Here is a 26,610-nt window from a genome sequence, read left to right as displayed (position 1 = left end):
GCGGGCCTCTCACCACTGTGGCCTCTCCCGTTGCAGAGCACAGGCTCCGGACGCGCAGGCTCAGTGGCCATGGCTCACGGGCGCAGCCGCTCCGCGGCATGTGGGATCTTCCCGGACCGGGGCACGAACCCGTGTCCCCTGCATCGGCAGGCGGGCTCCCAACCACTGCGCCACCGGGGAATCCCGATTTGTCTGTTTTGATGTTGTGTCCTTGCTTGTAGTCCACTTGCTGGCTCACATTTTCAGATTGCTTTCATGCAACAAAATGTGCTTTTTCTTATCTGCAAATTCTTCATTATATTATCCAATTAAAGATATTTTGTGTATTTGAACCAAACCTCTAGAGTTTGTGCATTTTAACATTAAAAGTCAAATCTAGGGGCTTCCCTGGTGGCGCAGTGGTTGAGAACCTGCCTGCCAATGCAGGGGACACGGGTTCGTGCCCTGGTCCGGGAGGATCCCACATGCCGCGGGGCAACTAGGCCCGTGAGCCACAACTACTGAGCCTGCGCATCTGGAGCCTGTGCTCCACAACAAGAGAGGCGGCGACAATGAGAGGCCCGTGCACCGCGATGAAGAGTGACCCCCGCTCGCCGCAACTAGAGAAAGCCCTCGCATGGAAACAAAGACCCAACACAGCCAAAAATAAATAAATAAAATTAAAAAAAAAAAAAGTCAAATCTATATTGACCTATTTTGAAAGGTAGTTGAAATTAAATCCTTAACTCTTCCCTTGGAAGTGCTTATTTTTAATTTCCGCATCGTGTCTGTTTATCAAGTAGGTAGCAAATCTATTAATGCCTCAAAGGGGACCCTAAAGAAACACGACTTGGAATTATGAGATGAAGCTGGATTTTCTTTTCAATATTTACCCTTCTGAAGGGCTTCTCATCTTTCAGAGGAGGACAAGATTTCACTTTATAATGTAACACTAACTTTCCCGTTTAATATTTAGAAACATTGTGATCGACAGAAAGCAAATCTGCGGATTCGCTTCAGACCTTCTCTTTTCCAACATGTTGGTCTGCATTCTTCACTAACAGGAAAAATTCAGAAACTCACGGTTGGTGATCTAATTTTATTTTTCTCATGCACAGACAATTTGTTATCTACTGTATCATCCTTGTTCTTCTGAAGTATAAATGAGCCGTATGTTGTTAATATGTCTTTCCTCCTAGGATAAAGATTACATGAAACCATTACTTCTTAAGATCCATGTAAACCCCCCTGCAGAGGTATCTACTTCTCTGAAGGTCTACCAAGGACATACACTGGAGAAAACTTACATGGGGGAGGATTTCTTCTGGGCGATAACTCCAGTAGCTGGAGACTACATCCTGTTTAAATTTGACAAGCCAGTCAATGTGGAAAGGTAGGTCATTATCGAAATATAATTTGGTGTTACAATTCAGACCTCTTATTCATAATGTGATCTATGATGGAATTTTTGGTGTATATAACATGTGAGCAGTCAATGAGTCCTACATGTTGGATTATAAAATACATTTTGTGTAACTCAGTAACAGTATGGGTATGTTGCTTACAGATATAATACCAGCATTTAGTGATAAATTCTATTGGTATTTCTGAATGTATATTTAGTATAGATTTTTAATACTTTTATGTAGAACTCTCCCTCAGAATCCCAAATTAGTTTTCACGTCCTTATCCTAGAATATCCCTTAAGATTTGGCTGCGAGCTAGTGGATGGCCCAGCAATTTGGTTGAAATGATAAATTTGACAGCCTATGACTATTCCTATCCAGTGCTTCTGCAAGTGCTGGAAGTGCAAGTGCTTTTAGTACACCATGGAAGCATTTAAAACACTTTTATGTGTTTCAGCATTTCTGTTCACTTTACAGAATTTGGGACTTTTTCTCCCCATTTTTTACTTAACAGTCACAATTCCTTCCATCTTTCCTCAGTTTTGGGTATGTTCCCCAGACTGTCTGTGGCATACTTCCATGTAATCCCCAGAATGTGATGTTATGTCTTCTCCTTTGAAGGCCATTTGGTTTTTAGAACCTGCCAAAAATAATTTGGAATAATTCTGTTTAAGGTGGTCAAAAACAATGCATAGCTATATGTAATGCTATTAATTTTCTTTTACTGTAAACTGATTCTAAACTGGAATCAGTTTAGATTCCAGTAAACAGTAAACAGTTACTCTAAACTGATTCTAAAGAGGAATTTAAGTGTAAAAATGTTATAACCAATGGGAAGATCACTGGCAAGACATATTAGAATACTTTTGAGTAATATTTTGCACTTATATGAGTATATAATATTGGTTTCGTTGTTATTTAATGTTCATTTTTATACTATGTAGTGGAATTCTGCTCTGTGAGGTATTGTTCACCACACTTGAGTCCTCATAGAATTAAAAATAGCACTCTTCTTTTACCTCAACAAGAATAGCCTCAAACCACATTTATGGGTTTATTTTTAGGAAATAAAAATAATTCCATCAAAGAATCTACTAAAGAGCTCATATATTCGAGATCAAACTTAGTAACAACAAATATATTTACAATAAACCTCTTAATGCCCCTACTGAGGGCACTTTTCTAGCGAAACACAATTCTTCTAAAGTGACAGTATATGTGAATTTTCTTGGAGTCCATGCACAGACCCACCCTTCCTAGGACAGAGAAAAGGGATCATTTGATTTTCACCATAACTTATTTGCTGAGAGGGGAAAAAGCAGAAGTTGTATTTATTAATACAGAAGTGAAGTGTTAGGAAAAAAATTCTCTGTGTAACATACGTATGTGTTCATTATACAAAATTTTAAGGTGTGAAGAATGAGGAAAACAATCATAACCCCAAGGATACCATTATGACCATATTGACACTTTTATTTTCTTGGTAACTGTGTGCACTTTCTACTTTGAGATCGTGGTCTACATGTAATTTTATATCATATATTATCCAATATACTCTGTCACAAGTGATTCACAAGCATTTTAATGGCTGCATCAACAGCAACAAAACACTGTCATCTTTTTTTTTTTTGTCAAGTACATTATTGTTATGCAGCAAACATGCCCCTCTGATAGAGGAGCTATTGCATCCCCCTTAGGTTTTAATTTCCCTGCAACTATTCAGGACATATGATGTGCAGTCACTACAGACTTGAGCGTCGTCAACCTTATTCTGAGGTAAGGCCCCCTTCTGAACCTTTGTGGAGGATAGTCTGACTATATTTTTATGTTTGGCTTTTCAGTTATTTGTTCCATAGTGGTAACCAGGAACATCCAGGGGATATTCTGCTCAACACAACTGTAGAAGTTTTGCCTTTGAAGGTATGACTATTTTTTCTCCTAAATTTTCCTTGAGAACTAATATTAATAGACCTGATTTGAGGCTCTTCCTGTTTAAGAAATTCTCATGATGGCAGGACCTTAGTGGTGAGTAATACCAACTTCTTTTGGCAATATGGAACACCTGGTATATTGTCCTGTTTGCCTTCATAGAAAGAGCCTTTATTTTGTTTCCTGTTGGAAAGTAACTTGGACATTTGTACTGGGAAAATAAATGAATCATTATTTTACTTTAATGTTTACTTGCTGTTTGTATTTTGAGTCCCAAAATACCATGCAGTTTTAATGCCTGTTGAATAATGTAGAAAGTTAATTTATTGGTCTCTAAGGAATGCTTAATTTCTTTCAAGGTAACACACAGTTCTTTACTTCTGTATATTTTTAATAGAAAACAGCATTCTATTAAATTGATTTAAACTGGAAATTAATTAAAATTAAAAATTTCTAGCCAACAGTATATTATATACAGATTCAGATGGAGCACTTATACTGATTGATAAACCTTTTAAGGTTCAAGACTGACATGGCATTTTCTCTTTTCAGAGATAGCTGTGCCACAGATGCCACTTTTATATTTATTAAGATATATTAATAACCTAGATTTGTTTTAAATAGAAGTAATTATTTATAAGATGTTTTTGTTCTATTTTAGAGTGAAGGTTTGGAAATCAGCAAAGAAACCAAAGACAAACGATTAGGAGACGGTTATTTCAGAATAGGTAATACCTACTTGAAACTAGTAAAATGTCCTTTACTTTTTTGGACTTAGTCCTGAAGTAATTTTAAGTTCTTTTCAGATATTAAGCAGCTTCAGGATTATAAATACCAGTGTACTCTTTTATTTGCTCTCTGTGTTCTAGTACATACTTTTATTATTATCTTGACCCAACTAGGGTTTCAGATCAAAGGTTCATTTCCTGGTTCCTCTTGCTCTCTGCATCTGCTGCTTCACTGTCGTCACTGGTAGATAATCCGCCTTCAAGCTGCCTCCTGCAGTCTCGTACTGGATGATCTTAGCTGACTGCTCTCATGATCCCAGCAATATCCGTGCGCCAGAATCTGAGCCTTTAGCCCTGCCTCCCTCCTGAGCTTTAGATCTGTACTGAGATGCCAGCTGACAAACTACGTGGGGGCCATGTAGCCATCTACCCGGAGCGTCTGTAATATGAACATTTCGTCATTGGTCACCATGGTTTGTGCTGTCACGATTCATCTAGCTGCCTGAGTCTAACCTTGGGAGACACTCTGAAACCCCGCACCCACCTTCACTGTCCATTAGCATAAAATGTCTATTTGTGTCTGAATGTGCATTCACCCTACTGCAGCGATACTCTGCCTCTGTTTCCCAGCCAGTACACCGAGCCACTGTAGCTCCCTTGCCAAAACCTAAATGCTGTATTAACCTGGCTGAAATACCTTAATGACCTTCTGTGATCAGATTCCTTAGCTCCCACCCACTTTCGTATCTTGTTACTTTCCTCTTATGCTTCATCTCTCCAGTCCTGAGATGTGTTCCTCTAATGCCCTGTGCTCCCAGCCGTGTCTCTGTCCACTTTCCCCACCTGAAACGATGGATTGGTATTTCTCCTCCTGATGAATACGTTCTCATCCTTTATTAACAAGTTCTCCTTGGCTCTTCTTACCACAGTGCATGCACCTCTTCTGTGTAATCACGTTTCGTAGCTCAGTTCTGTGCGCTCACTGTGGAAGGGGGAGGGGGCTTTGTTGCTCAAGCACTCCTGTGATTAACGTAGGACCTGTCCTTTGATGGACATCAACTCAGTGGATGATTATATATTTTCTTTTCACTTAAATTAATACTTTTCCTAGTGGTAGGCAGAAGAGATTATTGGGCAATTAATATTGTAGGTATACAGGACAGAGGCATTCTTATAACTCTCTCAAGCAGTTTTACGTTCAGTGAATGTCATTCAGTGTTTGCTACAAGGCTTGTACAGTCACCCTGACTAATTTCTATATAGCTTAGTGGATAGATGAGTTTAATTATTTTCATATTTGGGTTATATTTTAGCCCACCCTAGAAATGTTCATAAGATTAGCTGTGTATATGAGACATTTATTAACCCTATTACCTATGAGTTATTAAATTTCTGAGAATGTTGTGTTCTAGGTTATGAAAGTAGCATAGGAAATAGAGACATTTATATGATTGCAGTAATTTGAAGATAATGACCATCTAAAACATCAACTCATACATATTTACAACTGGAAGAGAACTGATGGGTGATCAGACCTAGGACCTTGTGTAACAAAAGTGTGCATCAGAAACAAAAGCAGCTGATTTTTTTTCAAGTTCATATAAAAAATTCTGCTCCCTGAAGAAGTATGCTTTAGCTGAATGGTGTGTGAGGGGCTCTGTAGACCTTTTTCTAGTGAGACAACCAAAACTGGTGAAAGGTAGTTTTTTAGAAAAGTACAGCAAATAGAGAAACATTAGCTCGTAAAGTCTGAATCTCAGTAACAGCATTAAGAGTCTGTGGCATTGGAGCCCTGACTCGCTCATTACCCACGCTGGCCAAGCTCAGTGACTCAGAAGCTCTACTCTGCATGTCCAGCCAAAAATACGGACTCCCTCTCCCACCAGCCCCCACTCCAGGGCTGCGGTATCTCACCAGAAAGGGCAGGCCACCAGCGTCTGTCACCTCCCCAGCTCTCTGTTGCAGAAGCTCCGTTCCAGACATGAGCAGCTTAGAAATCTGAGGCTCCTTTCCTCCACCTAACTTCCATTCATCGGGCAAACCTTTGCTGCAGGGACGGCAGGGTGAGAGTCCTTGGCCCTGATCACCTCCCCCAGCCCACTGGTCCCCGCACACTGGGAGAGGTCAGCCAGGACACGAAGGGCTACTGCTACAATCCAGTGCTCTGCTTGTAAAGCAGGGGTGTCACTTTAGCTGGGAGGTGGGCTGCTGTCCCTGCCAGGGGTCCTGAGCAGTGGTGCAGAGATTTTCTCCAGGGGAGAGGCAGGCCATCAGAGAGCTCTGTAGCGCACCCTAAGGGGACTGCCTTACTTGAAACAGAACTTGGGGAAGTTCAAGCCCAAGGGCGCTGTGGAACATGATGGAGATTTTGGTGGTAAACGGTTAGGAGGAGACTGGTAGCTACATTCAAGCTAAACTGTAGCCCATCCAGAAGTTTGACAGAGAGAACCAGAGAAAGAGGTCGCTAATAAGAGCCCTCTTGGGTGGGACAAGCCACAAAGGCTGGTGCTACAAAGGGGCCTGGGTTCAATAGGATCAGACTGTGCAGCAACTTATGCCCAAAGGCATTGTTGGAAACAGCAGACACCAGCTGGCAGTTAGCAGAGACCTGATGGGTGAAGGTGGGGTTGGCGGGATGGTAACTAAGGACAGTCCTGTGAAAGAAATACCACATTTATTAGTAGGTTAAAATTATGAGACAGCAGAAGAAGAGCCTTTCACAGAGAAACACTGGAAGAAGGAATGGACCACCGTCTGGGTAGCAGAAGGGCGTCCACGGAGGGCATGACCTTGGAAGTCCCCCCTAATGCCAGGGTTTGGGGATTCCAGTCACTCTTTAGTCATTTCCTCCTTCATTTTCCCCTTCTTTTTTATCTTTTAATGCTTACCTACCAGACCATTGGGTTAAGGACAAAAGTTAAATTTGTTGTTTGGAAAGTTAATACAGGTACATGGTACCAAATACAAATTTAAGAGGGTAAACTTGTCTCCTTCCCTCTTCTTTCCCCTCCTACCCGGTGCTTCCCAGAGGCAATTGCTATAATGATTTGTATTCTTCTAGAAGTATCTACTCATAAATAAAAATATTTTAGTATATTCTTTGAAAACACACAGTCACACATAGATGGTAACATACTCTACAACCTTGTTCTACATCTTGTTTTTTCACTGAACAAAATACATATGTGCATATAGAAGATGAACATTTTTTTAAAATTGTAAATATTTCAGATGCACAAAAAGATACAACTAATAATGTAATGAATATCAGTGTATGCAGCTTAAGATTTGCCAGTTCAGTTGCTCTTCCCTAATTATCTTCTTTCCCCACCGACCCAAGGGTAACTACTATCCTAACTTTTGTGGTTACCATTTCCATATATGCTTTTACTACATATGTGTGATATATCCCTGAATAATGCAGTCTTATTTTGCTTGTTTTGAAATTTGATATGAATGATGACATTCTGTAGTCTACAGTTTGCTTTTTTCTCTCACCATTGTGATATTCAACCATGTGGATGTGTGTATCTATGGCTTATTCATTTTCATTGCTGTATTGATCTCCATGGATGAATATATTGCTGTCTGTTCTGTTTGGTCATAAAGTGTGTTTCCATCTTTTTGCTGGCCTGAACACGTAGGCATATGTATGAGAGTTTCTCTACAATGTATTCTTAGGAATGGAAGCAAGTCACAACTGCATTATCTACAACTTTACTTCGTTCTTTCTATTGTTTCTTCAGTCTTTTAATGGGCTGCCTAATATTCCCTTGTATTAGCATGTTGTAATTAAATTAGCCAGTCTCCTAATCATGGGCACTTAGATTGTTCACAATTTTTGCTGCAGTCTATATATGCTTTTTGCACATGTGAGAGTATATCTGCAGCATAAAATTGCTGGGCGAGAGTCTTTTAATGAGGCCAGTTATATAATTTGCTAATTATTTTTCTAATTAAATGAGCTCATCAGGTGATAGATTCAGATACATTATAAGTTAAAATGTTTCAAGTTCCACAGCATTATTCAGCCCTGAATTCCCTTCCTAACTCAATATTAAATTATACTGTTTTTGTAGCATACATTCCCTACCCCAGTCTAGCACCAAATAAGGACATACTTTTATGAAATAAGTATTAATTTTTAAAATAAAAACATTACTTTGGCAGTTCATAAGTTGAATATTTCCTGTACAAATGAAAATGAACTTTCTCCAGTATGGATTTTCAATTTGAATGTATCTTATCTTACTATGAGCCTAGTCAATATATTTTAAGACTCTAGAATTGACACATAATTTAATGGTTAGCTAATGACAGCCCATGGGCCAAATGTGGCCCACTGCTTGTTTTCTAATAGCCTGTGAGTGAAGAATGTAGAAATTTTTTTCATTATTTTCATCTTTAAATGGTTGAAAAAATAAAAAGAATAGTAATATATTGTGACATGTAAAAACTAGAAAATATTCAAATTTCAGTGTCCATGAATAGAGTTTCTTTTAACACAGCTATGCTCATTTGTTTACGTGTTGTCTGTGTGCTTTTATGCTACAACAGCAGAGATAAGTGAGCAGTTGCAAAAGAGATGGCGGTGGTGCTCTCAGTGCTTTGAATTGCTGCTTAGTGCACTACAAATAGCTTTGATGCATTATAATTTGACAGTGTTTAAAGTGCCACACACATAACTCTACTGTGACATTTAAAAAAAATTACCAGTGATTACCCTTCATGTCAAAACAGGAAGAGAAAAGTGGACTTTGAATGTTGTGCTTTTTAACACAGTGGAATATGGGTTGTTTTACAAAATTAGATGGCAGGTTATGTGGTTATTACACAGTGACACAAGAGCTGTGCTAAAGAGTACGTTACCACTACTAAGCGCTCACAACAATATCCCCAACTCACAGGAAAGCAATGGTCAGAAAAATTAGAAGATTTAAAATATGATATCTCATCACTGAGAATTTCTTCACAAAAATAAAAGAGTCAAATGACACTGTAACCAAAGTTTGTTTCAAACTGGCTCATGTGTTAGCCAAGCAAGAAAACCATTTACCAATGATGAGTTAATTAAATCATGTTTAACTACAGCAGATATGTGTGCCCAGAAAATAAACTCATTTCGGACCATCAGGCTTTCAGCAATAACTATTGCTTGAGGAGTTGGGGACTTTGGGAACAGTATCAGTAGTCAAAAAGCAATGCAAATTATTTGAGCAGTTTTCCTTGGCTCTTGGTGAGTTGACAGATATTACTGATACTGCCTAGTTGTTATTTGGAGTCAATGCCAGGTTTGAAGTGACTGAAGAATTGGTCTCTGTGAATAGTCTGTAGAGAACAAGTACAGGCAAGAATGTTTTCAAACCAGTTGAGAAAACACAAAGTTCATACAAACTGAAGTGGAATCTGCTAGGATGTTTTACAATGAATGGTGGTGAAAATATGTGTGGAGGAGAAGAAGGCTTAGATGGACAGATTTACAAAGCTTGCAACAATGTAAGGTGTTTAAAGCCTATGGTTATGTTATTATTCATCAGCAGGTGCTTTACAGAGAGTATTTGAGTCTGTCGTGTATCATTAATTTATTGAACCAGTTGTGTTGCCAGTGAACTTTACTTACTCTCATTGACTTCATCAACATCAGTTCTGTGAATTTTTGTCAGAAATAAGAACTGAATATCCTGACTTGCCCTGCCAGACAGCAGTTCTGGGGCTTAGCAGTGATAAAATTTTATTGTGGTTTTTTTTTTTTTGGTTTTGTTTTGTTTTAGCTCTGAAATAAGATTGAAAATTTTCCAAGTGAGAACTGCCCTCAACCACTATTATCTCTTTGAGAATTAGTTTTTGCTTCAGACTTGATAACGTTTCTTAATTCAACCTAAAAGTACAAGAGAAAGCAGTGCTTATGTGCAAAACTTATATTGGATTCAGGTCACTTTGATGACTATTAACGTTATTTGAACTGCAAGTAATAATATCAAGCTAATTGAGGAGCTTCCCCCAACCTTTGATTGAAAGTGATTCATCTGCAATGTAATGATGAGGCAGATTATCAAAGAGAAGAATCTAATAGAATTTTACGCAGATACCTTCCAAGTCATGGACATGCTCCATTAAAATCATGTGCTTGTGGATTAATAACAATATTTGCAGTATCTAGGCTGTGTGAAAGGAAGCATTCAGGATAAAATACATCAAATCTCATTATAGATCCACATTAACAGATGAACATTTGCAATCGATTTCGATGATAAGGAACACTAACTTTGAATACCAGTTAATTTAAGTATTATCCCCCCATAAGGAATTACATGCTCCTTAGTATTAGCAGAAAAAAAAAAACTTAGTTATTACATTTTGAATTTCATCAATAAAAATTTTGTGAAAATTAGTTTTCTCTTTTTCTATACAAGTACCTGGATGATATTCTCAGATGCCCTCTTGACCCACAAATCCCCAAATATTTACTATCTGCCCTTTTTAGGAAGTTTGCCTATCCCTGGCTTAGAGCAGTGTGGCTCAGAACAGACGATTTTCCTGTCACTTTTTCAGTAGCATTTTTGTTTTGTTTTCTTGCTGTTTCCTCACAGCAAGAAAAATTGAGTACTGAGCATGTTCTCTTCTATAGAACTTCTTGGTCCTTATCCTTACAGGAGAGCTTCTTGAGCTTATCATTTATAATGGAGTTTTATGTTGGAACTGCCTTGAGGAGGTATCACCTTTTAATTCCATCTAGATGTGACCTAGGAAACTGCTCAAGGCCAACAGTTGTGAGTCTAATTAAAGCACTGAAATTTGTTACTGTTGACTTAATCCTCAAAGTGATCAGACTGAAAGATGGTACAGAGTATATTTTGTAAGGTTTGTAAGTCACATTTTGCTAAAAACTTGTGTGTTAGTTGATGTAAGAACAAATATATTTGTTTTTTTTTAATTTGCAATAAGAAAATATATAGTTCTGCCTCTTTAAATAGGTTGCTTCTAATGTTTTTAAGCATATACTACTTCATGAAACGTTTAAAAGTTGAATAAAGGTAGAAAGAAGGAAAAATTTCACCCATGCTCTTTGTGTAAAAACATCCACTAGAAATATTTTGGTGTTTTCCTTCCCTGCTTTAAGTCAGTGAAAATTTATGTGTGCTTGTTTCAGTCTACCCAATGAGTGTTGATTTTTACTTTGAAGGGAAATTTGAGAATGGTGTTGCAGAAGGAATGGTGGATCCCAACCTAAACCCCATCTCAGCATTCCGACTTTCAGTTATTCAGAATTCTGCTGTTTGGGCCATTCTTAATGAGGTAAGACAATATATTAAATCAGTGAAACTGCTTAGATTCTACATTTTTTACAGCATTTGGATTTCATAATTAAGACCTTTTTGGAATTGAAAATTGCTATTTCATGCTGTTCACTATCTTGTATTTCAGATTCATATTAAAAAAGTCACGAACTGACTATCTCCTAAGAAACCAACACATTTTTTCCCTGTGAATTTGTTGATTAAAGATGGCTGAGCATGTACCGTTTTTTGGTAACTTGAATTCTACCTCTTGTGAAATCTACTGTAGATAAGATGATTGTCATTTCCACTCGGAAAATGAATCTTCCATGGATAATTGTATTCATTCGAACCTAAGCTGTCCTCCAGTTTTAACTTGACTCAGACATTTTACAGTTATGACAGCCTGTTAATATGACTTGTACTATTTTGGTATTATACTAATACATAAGAGTTGTACATATTGTTACATTCCTTAAAATTTGAGAAAAATTAATGTTAAATACATTTTATGAAGGGGGTACTTTTGAAGTTCATTTATTTTAATATTATAGACCCTCTTTTATAGATTATCAGGGATTATATATATATATATATATACACACACACACACACACAAATATACATAAAATGCTACGGAGTTAATTTATTAGAAACACTTAAGAAGTACATATTTTTGTGCAGTAAATTTTTGAATCAATACTTTTTTTGAAAACCAGTTACCTTGCTTTTTTAAGTTCTTTCTATATTTTTCTTTGGAAATGCAAACATTACAAGTTAATGCCATTTTTCAAATGCACTGCCATTTAAGAATGATTCTAGATTGATTTCCTAACTGAAGTACTTTTATAATCACAGTGATTCTGAACAAAATATTTTCAAAGGCATTTGTCATTCCTTAAAGCCAAGATTTTAAAGACCAATGTCCTTTTTGAGGGTTATTTTACTATACTGTGTATGGTGTGTAGTCACAAAAAATCAGTCTGATAAATTTTAATGTGCAGGGGTGATGCATTCAACCCAAATTATCATAGACTGAAGTCATTACATTTCCTTTGATATGTAAAATGACAGACTCTTCTCTTTTAATCTTTGTCTTTAATCCATGAATTAGAGGCATTTTCTCTTTCCTTGATGCTTTTATATCTGCACTCCGTGAGTTCTGACAAAATGTTTTCTAGGTAATGCTATTGTATGAGTCATAATTGGTTTAATTTTAAAGAAAAACAAAATTGTAATGTTGGTTTTTTTGGTGAAAGGTATTGTAACAGTTGTATGTTTTTCCAAAATTATTCTATTGCATTATGAACTTGTAAGTAAATTCACATCTGGAGTATTTATTGCTCTTAAGCATGCAAATTCCACATGATATCACTACTATAAACAAAAATACTATCAGCCTTAGCAATCGGTGATCTTTACAAAAGTCTTTTACTTTTACAAAATTATGAATTATCAACATCAGTTCCCAACCAGCCTGGTGTCCTCAGGTGGGTTGCAGGCGGTTACAGGTGTGCAGAGCTTGAATCTCTTGAGCTTTCAGAGTAGCCAGTGGCTGAGGCCTCTGGCAGCTGAAGGTTCTAGCTGGTTGCCTTTAGCCTGGAGGAGCGTCACCTGGTTACCCAGCAGGCTGAACAAACAGCTTCCAGACAGCCTTGTTTTCTGTGCAGGGTTATGCAGTGAAAAAGGTTGGGAAACACTGATAGGGTACAATTATTTCCATTACTCCATATTTGAATAATTCTTAGTTACGTCTCTTGATTAAAAAGTTACATGTTGCCAACAATGATTTCTTTATGTCCGAGTCCAGTTAAAAATTTTTATTGAGGTTTTTAAATTTTACTTTTTATTTTCTTTAATTTACGTTTTATTTCCTTCCCAAATCTCCTTGGCCCAGCGCCTAACAGGGAAATGTCACTGCAAAAGCATAAACCTTTCATTACAAAATTGTGGCACCAGCTTCACATACTAAATTACTGCTGTAACAAATAAGTATCAGGAGGTAAAAATCTGGAGGAATCCCCTTGTTTCCCTGCTTCCCAAGTAGCTAACTCTGATTTGAGGAAGAAAGGCCACGCTCTGAGTCTAGGGAGGTGACAGTAATTGCAGCTCCTGGCCATTGGGTGTCTCAGTCTTGAGACTGAGCCTTACTTACCCAGCCAGCTTTGTCCTGTTTTTGTGCTCAGTCTCCCCTCCCAGGCTTAGCTCATCCCTCCTGTTCCTGAGAAGACTTTCAGCCAAATCTTATCCATCTTTCAAGGACTCTCCTGTGCACTCCTTCCTCCCCATGGATTTGTTACCAGTGCCTCGTTGAGCCCAGAACAGTGCCTGACACGTGGCAGGTGCCCAGGTAGCGTCTGGGGAAGGGGACCAACTGTTCCAGCCCACACTCCTCTTACTTTTTCTTAACTCTCTTTACCTACTGTCCTTGCCACACACACACACACACACACACACACACACACACTCAGCTGTCTACTTTGCTTGTGGCGAGTGTGTGTGCACATACACGTAATCACTCTGGCCAAATGTCAAGCTCCTGCAGGCAAGCCTGTAAGTCATGCTTCCTAGCTTCCTCTGCTGCACAGGTGCTCACGGACCCTCGTGTTAGCTGCGCTCTCCTTTCCCCCAGTTGCCACTAGACAATTAGAAGCACCCAGCCTTGCCTCAAGCAAGCGATTATAGTGGTTGCCCTTAAGAGTCATGTTAGGGACTAAAGTATTGGGACAGAAGATGAGGGGACCTGGAACGAGAGAAGGTACATACTTGACCTTGAGTGTACACTGAACCACTTTTACCCAGAGTGAGTGGGGAAAAGTACAAATGGCGGGACTAATTTTATTTTTACATATGTATATGGCATGATGTCTCTGGAGCTGCACTGTCCTCCACAGTAGCTACTGGACACAGGGTGGCTATTTAAGTTTAAATTAATAAAACATTCAGCTTCTCAGTCACACTAGCTCCCTATGGCTAGTGGCCACTGGGTTAAACAGCACAGATATAGAACATCTCCATCATCACAGAAAATTCTGTAGCACAGCAGTGTGTCAAGAGCGCTAATATGAACATTTTAGAATCCAGAATAACGAATTCCCATCATGAGGCTAAAAGCAGACATGCAGAATATATCATAGTGCAAATGATGATGAGTATTTCGGGTGAGAAGAGAAGGTTGAGGACCTAATTCCAGGATTCTAAGATCCAGTTTCTAAGTTCTTTAAGTCTCCTGCGTTCTTTACAGCATTCACTGTCCCTACTATGTAGTCCAAAAAGAGTGACAACTTGAGGATGAGGTTCCAAAACTCGTGTGATTGACAAGCTTTGGGAAATGTGAACGCACATGGATTTAGCACACAGCCTATAGACATGTACGTGAAGGTTAATTCGGCTGCTGGAGATGTCTTTGGACAAGCTTTTTAAGTCAATTGCATTTGTAAATAATTAGAAGATGTTATTTTAAAAACTTCAGCAACGCTATGGAGGCTTCTTTTTAAATATGTCATAATAATGAAAAAAGTTGTCTTCCAACAGTGCTGTCCTCAAAGACAAGTGTGGTTATATGGAAACAGCATGTTTGGAGAGATTGCTCTAATTAATAGCAGTGAATGTTTGTAGCAGCCAGAATTCATGGATGACCCCCCTGCCCAATGACTTTGTATATCCTAACCCTTTGAGTATGTGTGGAACCTGTGAGTATGATCCATAATTACGTTGTACAGCAAAAAGGAGATTATCTGGGGACAGCTAATCTAATCAGGCGAGCGCTTTAAAAGCAGAGTTTTCTCAGGCTGTCAGCAGAAGTCAGATTCAAAGCAGGACTTGCGGCACCATGGCTGGTTTAAGATGGAGGTGGCCGCATGAGAAGGGATGCAGATGGTCTTAAGCTGAGAGGCCCCAGCTGACGGCCAAGAGAATGGAAACTGCAGTCCTGCAGCCACAGGAACTGAACTCAGCCACCAACCGGAAGGAGTGTGCAGGTGGACTCTCCTCCAGCAGCTAAGAGCTCAGCCCCAACACCGGATTCCAGCCATGTGAATCTCTAAGCAGAGAGCTCAGTCCTGCCTGCCTGGACTTCTGGCCTACAGAGCTGTGAGATAATAAATGGGTGTTGTTTTACGCTTTTAAATTTGCCGTGATTTTATGCAGCAATAGAAAATGAATACGATTTTAAAAGAGGTGAAGCGGAGAAGGCTTCCTACTTGATCCCCTCTGGTATGTTGGGTATTTCTTGATAAACTTATGAATAAAGTCTTGCACTAGCAGATCATATACACAGGCCTCATCTGGGATTCTCTCCCAGAGACCTCAGTTAATCCTCTTTGGCAGGTTGTTGGCAAAAACTTGCAGCACCTTTGTAGCGTTTCATGAAGGAACCGCTAGCATGAGATTGCAGGAGCAGGATCCAGTGAGTAAGGAATCTTTTTCCTGGAATAGGTGTCACTTTATGTTGATTTAGGCTGCTCTGAGCCTGTCAGTTATTTAAGAATGAGGAACAGTGATATTTTAAGTAAGACATTAAGAGAAAAAAAATATTTATGCTTTTATGTAGAGACCAAATAATCTACTCTGTATTGAAGGACTTTTTTTTTTTTTAACCAAAATTTATAGTCTAAGCACAGATCAAATCCTATATGTGCTGACCAAATTTTTGTACTTAGGGAATACTTTTCAAAATGCTTCTCTGCTTCCAAGCCATTAATTGCTAATGAAGTTTAATTTTGGTTTGTCCATTACTTTTTGTGCTTCTTTTACTATATTGCTATAGCCTTGATGTAAGAAAAGTTGAGCTAAAAGAAAGAAAATGAGAGGCTAACATTATCGAAAGGTCAGAAATTTGAGTCATAATCATATCTGAGGTCCTAAGAGAACTTTGACATCTGATCTCTTTAAAGAAAAGGAAACTTTTCAAAGCTATGTAGCAGTGTTTATAGTGTATGAAATTTAGTCTGATAGTTGTAAATTATTAATCTTAACAGATATATGCCATGATAACTAACATGCTTACTTTTCTTCAATGCATGTGAACCTACAGTGCTGAAGAGACCACTACTACAGTATCACTAAAAAACAACAAAAGATTTGTTATATATATACACATATATACCCATATCATCAATGCTTATATAGAAACTCTTCTCTTCTTACCTGAAACACGTGCTTCACCTGTTTGGGCACTAGCTAGAGCATTTCCAGAGGAACAAACAAGAAAGAGCTGGCACTCCAGTTATGTGTGAGTTGAGAATTTAGATGTCGTTCAAAAACGTGAACTGAATGTTGAATGGGAAACACTTTGTGCAGAAAAATGTTAGGAAGAGTGGTGCTAAAATTGTTCTAAACTAAGGATTGTGTGTTGTGGGGGAACATTCAGTACTCTCGGACACTAGGGAAGCTGTTTAATATGTCACTTGCTCCTAGTGGCTTCATGGTGTTAGTAATTAGCAAACTGCCCTGGAATCAAAGGTTTGGTATTTTAGTTTGATTAGCATTCCATTATTTATTTGAAATACTCAGTGTTGGCTGAAATTGGGTGAAAATACCTTTTGAAGACATAGTCTCTGAGCCTTAAAAATGGTGGATATTGACAGTACTGTAAGATGCACTGCCAGCATAGTTGATACTTTTCATTTCCGTGTAGACAGTCACATTTTCTAAGACAGATTTAGAAATCAGCTGATTAAACTGTAACAACTGTTTCATTTATGGAATGAAAAACTGAAGCATTTCTCCTTGAGAACAAACTTTGTTTGGAAAGGCTGTCTTTGTAATTGGGGTGTTTCTGGAAGCACTCCTGGGAGAAGCTGCCTGAGGAACTGCTTTACCAGGTTGAACCAGATGTTTTTTCTCCGTAAATGTATTGTACATATTTTCCTTACAGTGTCTCCATTGGTTGAATGGGTAATCTCTGTAGTGATATTTTAGGTACCTGTTGGATTTTTAAAGGCAGATTATTTATTTTCAAATTTGCTGCTATAACTGAAAACCTGATAACTGGTCCTGTTGACTGTGCCTTTCATCACTGTTTCTCTGTGCCACAACCGTTCATGTGTATTTGAGATAAAGAAGTTTAAAAAGCCATGTTGAATTCAAGACTCCTAATATAAATAAACAGGTAAAAACTTCATGGGTACCAAGCTTTTTTTATTATTAGTTTTGCTTAACACTGATATAATAATAGTTTACTGGTACTGTTTTCAGTTAGAAAACAGGCGTGGATTTGATATGTGGGTTTTGGAAAGTCTTTTAAAAAAGAAAAGCAGACTGGTGTTAAGACTGTGATTATCAGTGTCATGCAGGTGTTCACTCAGACCCTGAGTATGCTATACAGTCCCTAGAGTAAGAGTAGCCTCCGGGGACCTCTTCGATCTACTGCATTTTGTTTGTTGGGTAATTTTTTTTTTTTTTTTTGCATGAACAATGGCTGTTAATGATATTTGGAGCCTGTAGTACAGTGATTCCTATTTGAATTACAAGTAGAGGCTTTTGAAGGTTACACTAGGATCCTGTGACTTATATAAAGGTTTAAAATGCAGCCCATTAGAAATGGGGCTGGACTTTGTACCTTGTCAGTAACAGTGGGGGAGGGGAGAAGGGGAAACATTATTACCATGTTCTCCAAATGGATACTTTCAAAAATAATTCATATTAAAAAGTTTTACCTTTCTCTTTTCCGCATGCCCTTAGTACTTTGCATATATTCTCTGTGCAGAATAAAATACATGCTTTAGTTTAAAAAATATTTATTATAGAAATGTACATTTAATTAGTTTTAAGGAATGTACTAGATAACGGTGTTAGCATATATATTTCTTCAAATTTGCAAACTTTACACCTTTAAGATATCTACAATGATAGTTTATTTACAAGTTTCACAAGAAATCACCACCTCACCAATACTGTTGACGCACCTAAGATGTAAGAGGCTCCGTGTTTCACTTCACTCTGTACTTGTAGAAGGAGCACAGTGTGTGGGTGAAGTTCCAGCCCAGCGCTAGTGACAGTCCATAGAGCAGGATGAAAGGTGCAAACGGGTAAAGAAGAATCACTGTGTTTTTCAGAAACGGCAGTGCTGGAAAAGGAGCAAACCCACATGCGTTGGTGGGAAAAGTAAAGGACTAGTAAATGAGCGTTCTGGAAGACGGCTTCCCCCACAGCACGATGGGCCGAGCAGGCAACACATACTGTGAATCTTACTGAAGCATCTTACTGACGATGCTGTATTGCAGCCAGAGCAATATTACTACTCCTCTGTGTTATTTCCTTCTCACTCATGGCTGTGAAGAAACCGAGCAGAGGTTTCTCAGCACAGAGGCTGAATGAGAAGCAAATCCAGGACTGAGGTTAAGAGGGTCAAACATCACCAATATTAATGGACGCGGTGGTGAATTTAAACCTGTGATGCTTCAGAAGCCTCCCACCTAACGTACCAACAGAGATGGATGATGTTATAGGAAAAAACCCAACTCTCAGCTGTCTGCGATTTCCCAGCGGGGGAAAGCATTACACGTCCACTTTGAGAAGGTGAGATCTCAACTAGTATCCGAGACTTTAGGAAATAACTGAAACTCTCACATATAAAATCCACCCTCAGATATCCGTGTTTGTTTCTTGCTCATGGCTTGGTTAGTGGGTCCCTACCCCATGCATTCTAACCTAAATATTTCTCATACAAGTAGTCCTCAAACTGAAACTGAGCTGTGCTCAAAGAATCTTCTAAATCATAGGGAGTTACCAGGAGAGTGATGCAAAATCCACTTTGAGAAACCATAACGTGGCAGTGTGCTAATGACATTTTAAAACTTTCTCAAAACGTGAAAATTCATTAGAAGCCTAAATATAACATGTCATAAACATTTCCCCTGAACTAGAGAAAGGACTCCCAATGCCCCAAACAAGGTATTACAATGTGGGTGGCAGGGGCGTTTCAGTGGTTCCTGGCAAAGCCAAGGGGACAAGCGTGGGAAGCTCTCACCATTGGAGCCAGTCACATGTGAGTACAAGTGGCTTGTATTTACAGTAAGAGCCTGATCATCTAGAGTGACAAGAAAGGAAGGGCTAAGAATATAATGCTAACAAATCATAAGTAAGGTCTCTAGATTTAATCTAACTCTATTTAGTAGTGATTGTTCCTTAACATACATGAAGAATAATGTCAATATGGTTCTCATTCATACTATGAAAAATGAATCGACAGCACGATGTAATGATGAATTCACAAACGTCCTGAGCTCAGCAGAAGCTGGGCCCGATCTCCTGTGATTATCTACAGAACCTCTCATCCCTAAGCTTCCCCACTCCAGCAGGTGGCCTGGCACCTGGCCTTAGGCCCAGACTGCTGAGCAGGCACTGCTGCCGTTGACGCGTAACCACCTCTGCACCCCTGGGCGCTCCCCTGCTCCTGAGCCCCACGATCTCCCTGTGACGGGTGAACTTTGTGTACTGTGGCAGGGGTACAGTATATGAATTGTGAGCAGGGTTCATCTATTTTAAACACAGATGTTTACAAAATAAAGAGTATTTCAAAGCTCCCCCAGCCCACAATCATAAAACAGAAAATGAGGCAAAGGTTTTAAACATGCTCACACCTTGGACCCAACCCTTTCCTCACTCTGACTGCCGGTAACCCAGAACCCAAAAGCCTCGGAGAAAAGGAAGAGGAAACTGAGTGGGTTTCCTGCCAGTAACTTGGACAGCATCAATATGGTTTAACATGGTTCCTTGAAATTATAAAATTTGTTATATACCAGCTATGCCACCTGCTAGCTGCGTGACCATGGGTAAGTTACTTAATCTCTCTGTGCCTGTTTCCTCATTTGAAAATGGGGACAAGTAAAGCTGTATTATGTATCTGTAAAGATTAAATGGGAGAATTCCTAAAACACCTGGGACAGTGCCTGTAAGAGCTCCATGAAAGTAAGCTAATTGTATTACTGTTGCAACTTTTCCCCTCCCTGTTGTGTTGTCAATCAACCAAAAAACGCAATTACTTACCACTGTATCCTAGGAAAGTTACGTAGATGTAGTAGCCAACTGCAACCAACCATAAGGTATTTCCAACTAAATATCCAATAAATGTGTCCGTTAGGATGACATCTGCAGAAGAGACGCATACAATGAATCTCTTTTCAGTGGGTACAATGAAGACTTTTTGATAATATGTTGAGAAGTAACTGCTACTTACGGTTGATGAAAAAAAGCTGGATAAAATGCAGAATGACGAGGAGAGGGTAAAAAGCGTTCAGATGCACATCGAAGGCATAGCCCCACTCCACATCATAGTCTCTGCTCTGCCGTTTCACTAAGTACTTGTTAGAGATAAACCTGAAAAGTTAACATTTATTTCATAGTACAATAAAATTAATTATGAATATTTACCAACTACCTTCTATGTCCCAAGCTTTATTCCAGACATTTGGAGATACAGCGGTAAACAAAACAAATTTCTGCCTTCAATCTCGGGGGAGTAGTCTGACAACAATACAAATAGCTGTCAGATGGTCCCATGGAGAAAAACAGAGTAGTACAGAAAGACAGAGAATACAAAGTTGAAATGTTACATATGACGATGGTCATGAGAGAGCGACATCTGGGTAAAGTCCCAAGGGCAGTGATGGGAATCCCCCGGGGCAGAGCATTCCAGGCAGAGGGGAGTCCAAGCACAGAGGTGTGGGGGGGTACAGGGAGGTGGCAGAGGGCCCCGCAGGCTTGAGGAATGGGGGAGGGGTGCAGAGTGCCTGGGACAAGTGAGAAGATACACAGGAAATGGAATCCGAAAACAAACGGGAGCCGGACCTTACAGAGCCTGTGGCCACTGTCAGACCTTTGGGCTTTTACTCTTGGTGGAATAAGAAGTCACTGTGGAGTTCTAAGATCGTCCGACTTACTGTACTGACAGGGTTCCTCTGGCTGCCGGTCTGAGAACAGACTCTGGGGACAAGAGTGGAAGCAGAGAGGCAGATGGGAGGCTGCTGCGAGCAGGAGATGAACAGGGTGGCAGCAGCGGAGGTGCTGACATGGGGATATATTACCGCTGGAAGGCAGAGCCAATAGGACTAGATGCACTAGATAGACTAGTGCTAGACTTGAGTGCTAGGGTACAAAAAAAAAGATCAGTCAAGGACGACTGAGAGATTCTGGCCTTAAACAAACGGAAGACTGAGGTGCGAGGTGGGGATGCCTGTCAGTCTGGAGTAAGAGGTAGAGAAGGTCTAGAGTTTAGAGGAGAGGTCCAAACTGCGGATATAACCTCATCAGTGTGTAGATGATATTAAAAGCCACGAACCCAAATGCGATCACCCAAAGAGTGAATGCAGAGAACAGGTCCAAGGCCTAGGACCTGGGTCTCCCCCGTGGAAAGGTCAGGGAGTCAGGAGGAACCAGTAAGGAGAGAGGGGCCAACGGTGTCTCCAGCCACAGGAACAATCACTCAGCTGGTGTCTCTGTTCCACAGCGTGGCCTAATCGTTCCGTTAAATGACGAACGAACGAGAAGACAGACATCCAGGTAACAGAAAGACAGATTATCAAAGGAAAAGAACAATAAAGATCATTGTATTATAAACACAGCTGTGGAAATTCAATGGACTCTTCCACATGTGATTTCATTTTGAGGATACCGTTAAGAAAATGCTATGCCTAGTGGAAATAAAAATAGAAAAAAGAAAGAAACAAGAGGGAGAAGGTGTTACAGTACTAATAAAGCAGTCCTGTACTCAGCTACCTGAAAGCGGCAAGACAACAGTGCTCTGATCGAGCAAACGAGCTCACCAGAACACCTTCCACTCGAGCTGAGAACCGGTGCCATTAAAATGAATAAGTATCTAGCCCACTACTCAAGTTCCCACTCTGGGGTCCTGCTACTGCCCCTACCTCTCTGCTTAGCCCCTGAATGGCTGCTTTCCAGGCTTCCGGCCTCCTTCCGAGTCTCACCTCTAGAACACGGACACGCCTTCTGAGAGAGCTCAAAGACAGCTGTCGTGCTCCTCTCCCACCTCCGTATTAATAATGCCAGTCATGTCTTCATCTCGGCCAGACTGTTGCAGCTTCTAGTCACCTACCCCAGGGGCCAATGAACCTTCACTTCACTATCAACAAGCCTCCTGAACTCAACATGTCCAACATGGAATGCTTCACTTGCACTGGCCACTGACTGCTGAGCCCCAAACTCCCAGGCCATCCCAGAGGCCCTGGGTCCTGCTCTTCCCTCCCCTCATCTACTTCTGTGACACCGCAGCAGCCCGGGCCTCCTCTGCTCCAGTGCAGACCCCACGACTGTATCCAGCCTAGCCACTCTCTCCAGCTCCTCCGTCTCCACTGCCACAGAGAGGATCTTTCCTGAAGTGTGAACTGGATTGCATTTCTGACTTCAAAGCCTCCAAGCTCCCCACCGCTCCCCCTCCCTCCTACTCCCACATGCAGCCTACAAGCTGAAGTCCAGTTCTTTTCTCTAAATTGCATTTAGGGCCAACTTCTCTACTCCCATCTCCTCCGCAGCCATGCAGTGCCCCCTGTGCTCCCATACCTGGCACGCTGTTCCACACCTCTCTGCCTTCACACTTGGTGCCAGGAATCAGCTACCGCATCTGCCCAAATGCCTCCTCATGCTGGCTTCTGTGGCACCCCTGGCGTGACTGGAGTCACGCATGATTTCTATTTCTGGTTCTTCACACGATTCACAGCACAATGTAGGTTCTCAAAAATATACTCAGTCCTTCTCCAATGAACTCAAACTATGATACAGACTCACACTAAGGTACTAAACTCCCGGCTTCTGCGACCCTCCAGATCGCAGAATCGCGTGCATTCAAGGCAGAATGCCGGCTACAAACTATTTGTTTGAAAGCCTTATTTATTGAAATTTTTTCACCTAGCATGTTTCCCTTGGATATCTTGATAATGAATATGTGACTTATGTTGGTTAGCAATATTCTTTTTAGGCCAGATTTTAGAATCTTAGGTTAATGATGCATTGCATTTTCCAACTACCTAGCACATACAAGACCTGTACTGGACTAGTCATAAATTACAAAGCAAAATAACAGGTTGGTATCATCAGAGGTTAGCGTCTCAGAATCTTGCTTAAAATGTTAACAGCTACCATTTATTGAGCACAGACTATATGCCAAGTGCTTTTCATACCACAATCTTTTCAAATACCTCATAAATAGATAATCAACTCCATCTTCCAAAAGAGAAGACTGGAGCTAAGAAGTACACAGTAAATGGCTGAGCTGGCATTTGAACCCAGGTCTCTCTGTGACTCAGGTTCCAGTGTTTTCTCTGACATACGACCACCACCACCACCGGCCCCCTGCTGAGCTCACCCACACATCCACCCCTTCCGCCAGCCCCACAGGAGCACTGATCAGGGAGAAGGCTGAAAAACCAAACACCAGATTTATACTCAGTATACTACTGTTGGTACAGCAAACCCAGACAAAGTCAGACTGAGAACCCAGTCAATAAAACCCATGTGTGTGGCTCAGAAGAAAGACACCAAAATTTTAACCAAAACAATCCTTTTTCAGGTGTACTTCATTTCATGTCAAAGATGCAAAGTAAGATTCCATAATATATCCCTCTACATCTTATAACTCTAGAAGTGACCCACTGGCAAAGGCAGAATACTGTGCCGTCATCCAGACAGCTTAAGCAGAATTGGCTAACTGCATAATATTTTTGCAAAATCAAAATTTTTGTTAATACGACACAATCATTACTTCGATTCACTTATTTGCTGTGCTTTGACACAGCAGACCATCCCCTTAGAGTATTTTCTGATGTAGGTACCTCCTAGAGTGGCTAGGAGGACAAGGTATGTTAATCCTGGCAGCCAAAATCGATGCTTTCAGTTCATCTATCTTGTTTCAATTTCCATCAGCTACTCTCTGAAGCAAGCAAATGGAGGCTCTGCAGCAGCATCTGAAGAACCAAAGTTAACCGTACTTACCACATTAAGGTTGATATGAGAAGGCCGACGCCTACACAGTCTATGAATACAACCCAAAGGAGCAGCTTTATCGTCTCAAAAAATCCCATGTCCAGCACAAAGCCAAATCCTATAGTGGACACTGAAAGAAAGATGTACAAGATGTATTCAGGCACTCTGCTAGATTCTAGGGGTACAGGGCATGGACTCTGCCTTTCAGATGCCCACTCTAGTGTGGGAGACAGGTATGTAAACCCCAAAGGTGTGTTAAATGTAATTGATTAAGAAATGCAGACCACCTTGGAACACAGAACTACCACTGAGATATCTGAAGTTTACTGAGGAGGCCCCCATCCGTCTGTGGTTCACCAGGGTAGCCCCAGCATTCAGAACACAGCAGCACTCACACCCTAAAGACGGCTCAGACCCTTTCACTGCACTATTGAACTAAAAGCAGTTTCTCAAGTTCACATTGGTACTTTCAGAACTCTCATTCTGGATTGGCCTGATGGTGAAATGCAGTTTCCAACCTCGGGAGACTTTTTTCACAGTAAGTTTGCATTTGGGTATCAATTTATTTGTCATGGTAGTTAAAAGACATGGAGTGACTCTGTCCTCTGCTTTTGAAAGTTCTGAGGAAACAGTTGACTCTGGCACCTGCTTGGGACTTTTAAAATCAGGAAGAATACCACCTTCTTCCCTGTGAGGAGATTTCTGAGGCTTCAGAGAGGAAGAAAACAGCTGCAGAGATCCCCAAATTGTGACCCACAACATGCTGATAACAAAAGATTCTCCAAATGACAAGCCCAACCTGAAACGCTCATTTATTCTTCAACTCTCCTGCAGACAGACACTTACCACAGAGCCAGAGACTTAACAGGACCAAGAAAGCAGGGTCATCTCTGGCCCACTGATCCTTTGTCTGCTTCCGGTAATGAAAGTTTCTATAAACTCTCTGTGGGGAAGTGAACAGGTAGAGCATCTGCCAGGCAGCAAACTCAAAGTCCATCTGCCGGAAACGAAAAAGCCTCCTCAGGTATTTGTAGCGTTTTGCTCCAGCTGTATGTCTGGCCGCATCCCTGGAACTCAATACGCCGTTCCCCTGCACTGGGGAATTCACGGAAGTACTCGGTAACATCTTCCTAGATGGACGAAGAAAAAAAATTCTATTCCAAGTCATCGAAGAAACTGTCAGCTACTAGCACCCCTCTTGTGAGTTATGAGAGAAGTCACCTTACATGTCGGCTCCAATCCCTGCGTAGAGGCAGGGCTCAAAAGCGAGTGGAGTTGGTTCCGAGGCTGCAGAAATGATCACTGCACTTCAGGCAAGGGCTACCCCACGCCCTTCTGAACCTTCATAATAACACTTTCATAGGGTCCACATTTTCCCCACACTTCACTTCCCTCAAGCCTCAGCTTCCCCCTTTCCCCCCACTCCCCGGCAGGAGCAGTGATACTGATGGAGCCAAATGTGCACTCAGGCAGTCTGGCTCAAAACTCCACCTGTCATGTGGGCTCTCGACCATCAAGACTTTAAGAGAAAGCCTTTGCTGAAGCCAAACTGAAACGATGTTCCCGACGAGGTAAAATAAATGGCCTATCTCACAGGTCCACCAGCGCATGACCAGCAAGCAACTCGTTCATGACTATGTGATGTAAAAACAAAGCGGAACTCAAATGCAGTGTTTTACTTCCTGACTAGTTCAGCAGCGGAACGACAGCGTGGGAGTTCCGGTCCAACCGGTCTGAAGCCAGGGGAGCGCCGATCACCGTCCGGCCCCCACACCCCGCCCCGGCAGCCCAGTGTCTGGCTCCACTCCCCAGGCCTCCTCCGGGACGCCGACGGCGCTTCACGGGCCCTACGGCTCCCCGCCGGCCCGGGGCCTCGAGTAGGGCGGCCAGATTTTGCATAAAAACACAGGACGTCCAGTTAGAACTGAATCTCAGATACAAGAGTAATTTTTAATATCAGCAGGTTCAAAACACTGCGTGGGACATACGCATACGAAAACATTCTTCGCTGGTATCTGAAATTCAACTGTAACCAGCCCCACTGAATGTGTCTGGCAGCCCCGCCGCAGGCCGAGCACCCGAACCCGGGCGCGGTCACTCCAGGGCCGGGTGACGTGGGGCCGCGAGTTGCCGTTGGAAACGGCCCCCGGGTGAGCCCGAGTCGCGCGCAGACAGGGCGGTCGGCAGGCCTCACCTGGAGCCCCGCGGCGGCCTCCACCGGCTCCAAACTGACCCGCCACCGCCGCACAGCAGCCGAGCCCAGCTGCCGCGGGGCCAACTTCCCTCCCAACAACGTCGTTGGCGCTGGGGGCGCGGCGCGGTGCGTCACGTGACTCACTTCCGCCGCGCGCT

At 41.1% G+C, this 26,610-nt stretch overlaps 2 protein-coding genes across 2 annotated transcripts in view; one reads left to right on the top strand and one right to left on the bottom strand.

Moving 5' to 3' along the window:
* Window positions 1–15,569, top strand: part of MGAT4A (alpha-1,3-mannosyl-glycoprotein 4-beta-N-acetylglucosaminyltransferase A) — a 107,263-nt gene extending 91,694 nt beyond the window's left edge. Inside the window, exons 11-16 of the mRNA XM_082672385.1 lie at window positions 956–1,063; window positions 1,179–1,372; window positions 3,227–3,305; window positions 3,976–4,042; window positions 11,226–11,338; window positions 11,468–15,569. Coding sequence (XP_082528511.1) covers window positions 956–1,063; window positions 1,179–1,372; window positions 3,227–3,305; window positions 3,976–4,042; window positions 11,226–11,338; window positions 11,468–11,494 — 588 coding nt within the window. The 3' untranslated portion in view covers window positions 11,495–15,569. The remainder of the gene's footprint in view (window positions 1–955; window positions 1,064–1,178; window positions 1,373–3,226; window positions 3,306–3,975; window positions 4,043–11,225; window positions 11,339–11,467) is intronic.
* Window positions 15,570–18,079: 2,510 nt separating this feature from the next.
* On the bottom strand, window positions 18,080–26,575 carry UNC50 (unc-50 inner nuclear membrane RNA binding protein). Its single transcript, XM_082672849.1, has 6 exons — window positions 26,453–26,575; window positions 25,105–25,388; window positions 24,268–24,388; window positions 20,501–20,640; window positions 20,311–20,412; window positions 18,080–18,388 (listed from the first exon to the last, which is right to left on the bottom strand). Exons 2-6 carry the CDS (start codon window positions 25,382–25,384, stop codon window positions 18,252–18,254), a joined length of 780 nt encoding a protein of 259 aa, XP_082528975.1. The 5' UTR covers window positions 25,385–25,388; window positions 26,453–26,575; the 3' UTR covers window positions 18,080–18,251.
* Window positions 26,576–26,610: the final 35 nt, after the last annotated feature.

Source organism: Grampus griseus (assembly GCF_964374135.1).
Source record: "Grampus griseus genome assembly, chromosome: 15".
In the NCBI taxonomy this organism is placed as follows: Eukaryota; Metazoa; Chordata; class Mammalia; order Artiodactyla; family Delphinidae; genus Grampus; species Grampus griseus.
This window is presented reverse-complemented; position numbering and strand designations above follow the sequence as displayed.

Excerpts from the sequence above, each read along its gene's own strand:
- UNC50 (XM_082672849.1), bottom strand. The coding sequence starts at position 25,384 with ATGTTACCGAGTACTTCCGTGAATTCCCCAGTGCAGGGGAACGGCGTA. Across the intron at positions 20,641-24,267 it reads CTCATATCAACCTTAATGTG|GTTTATCTCTAACAAGTACT; the intron begins GTAAGTACGGTT and ends TTAACTTTTCAG. Across the intron at positions 20,413-20,500 it reads CCAGCTTTTTTTCATCAACC|ATGTCATCCTAACGGACACA; the intron begins GTAAGTAGCAGT and ends TCTCTTCTGCAG.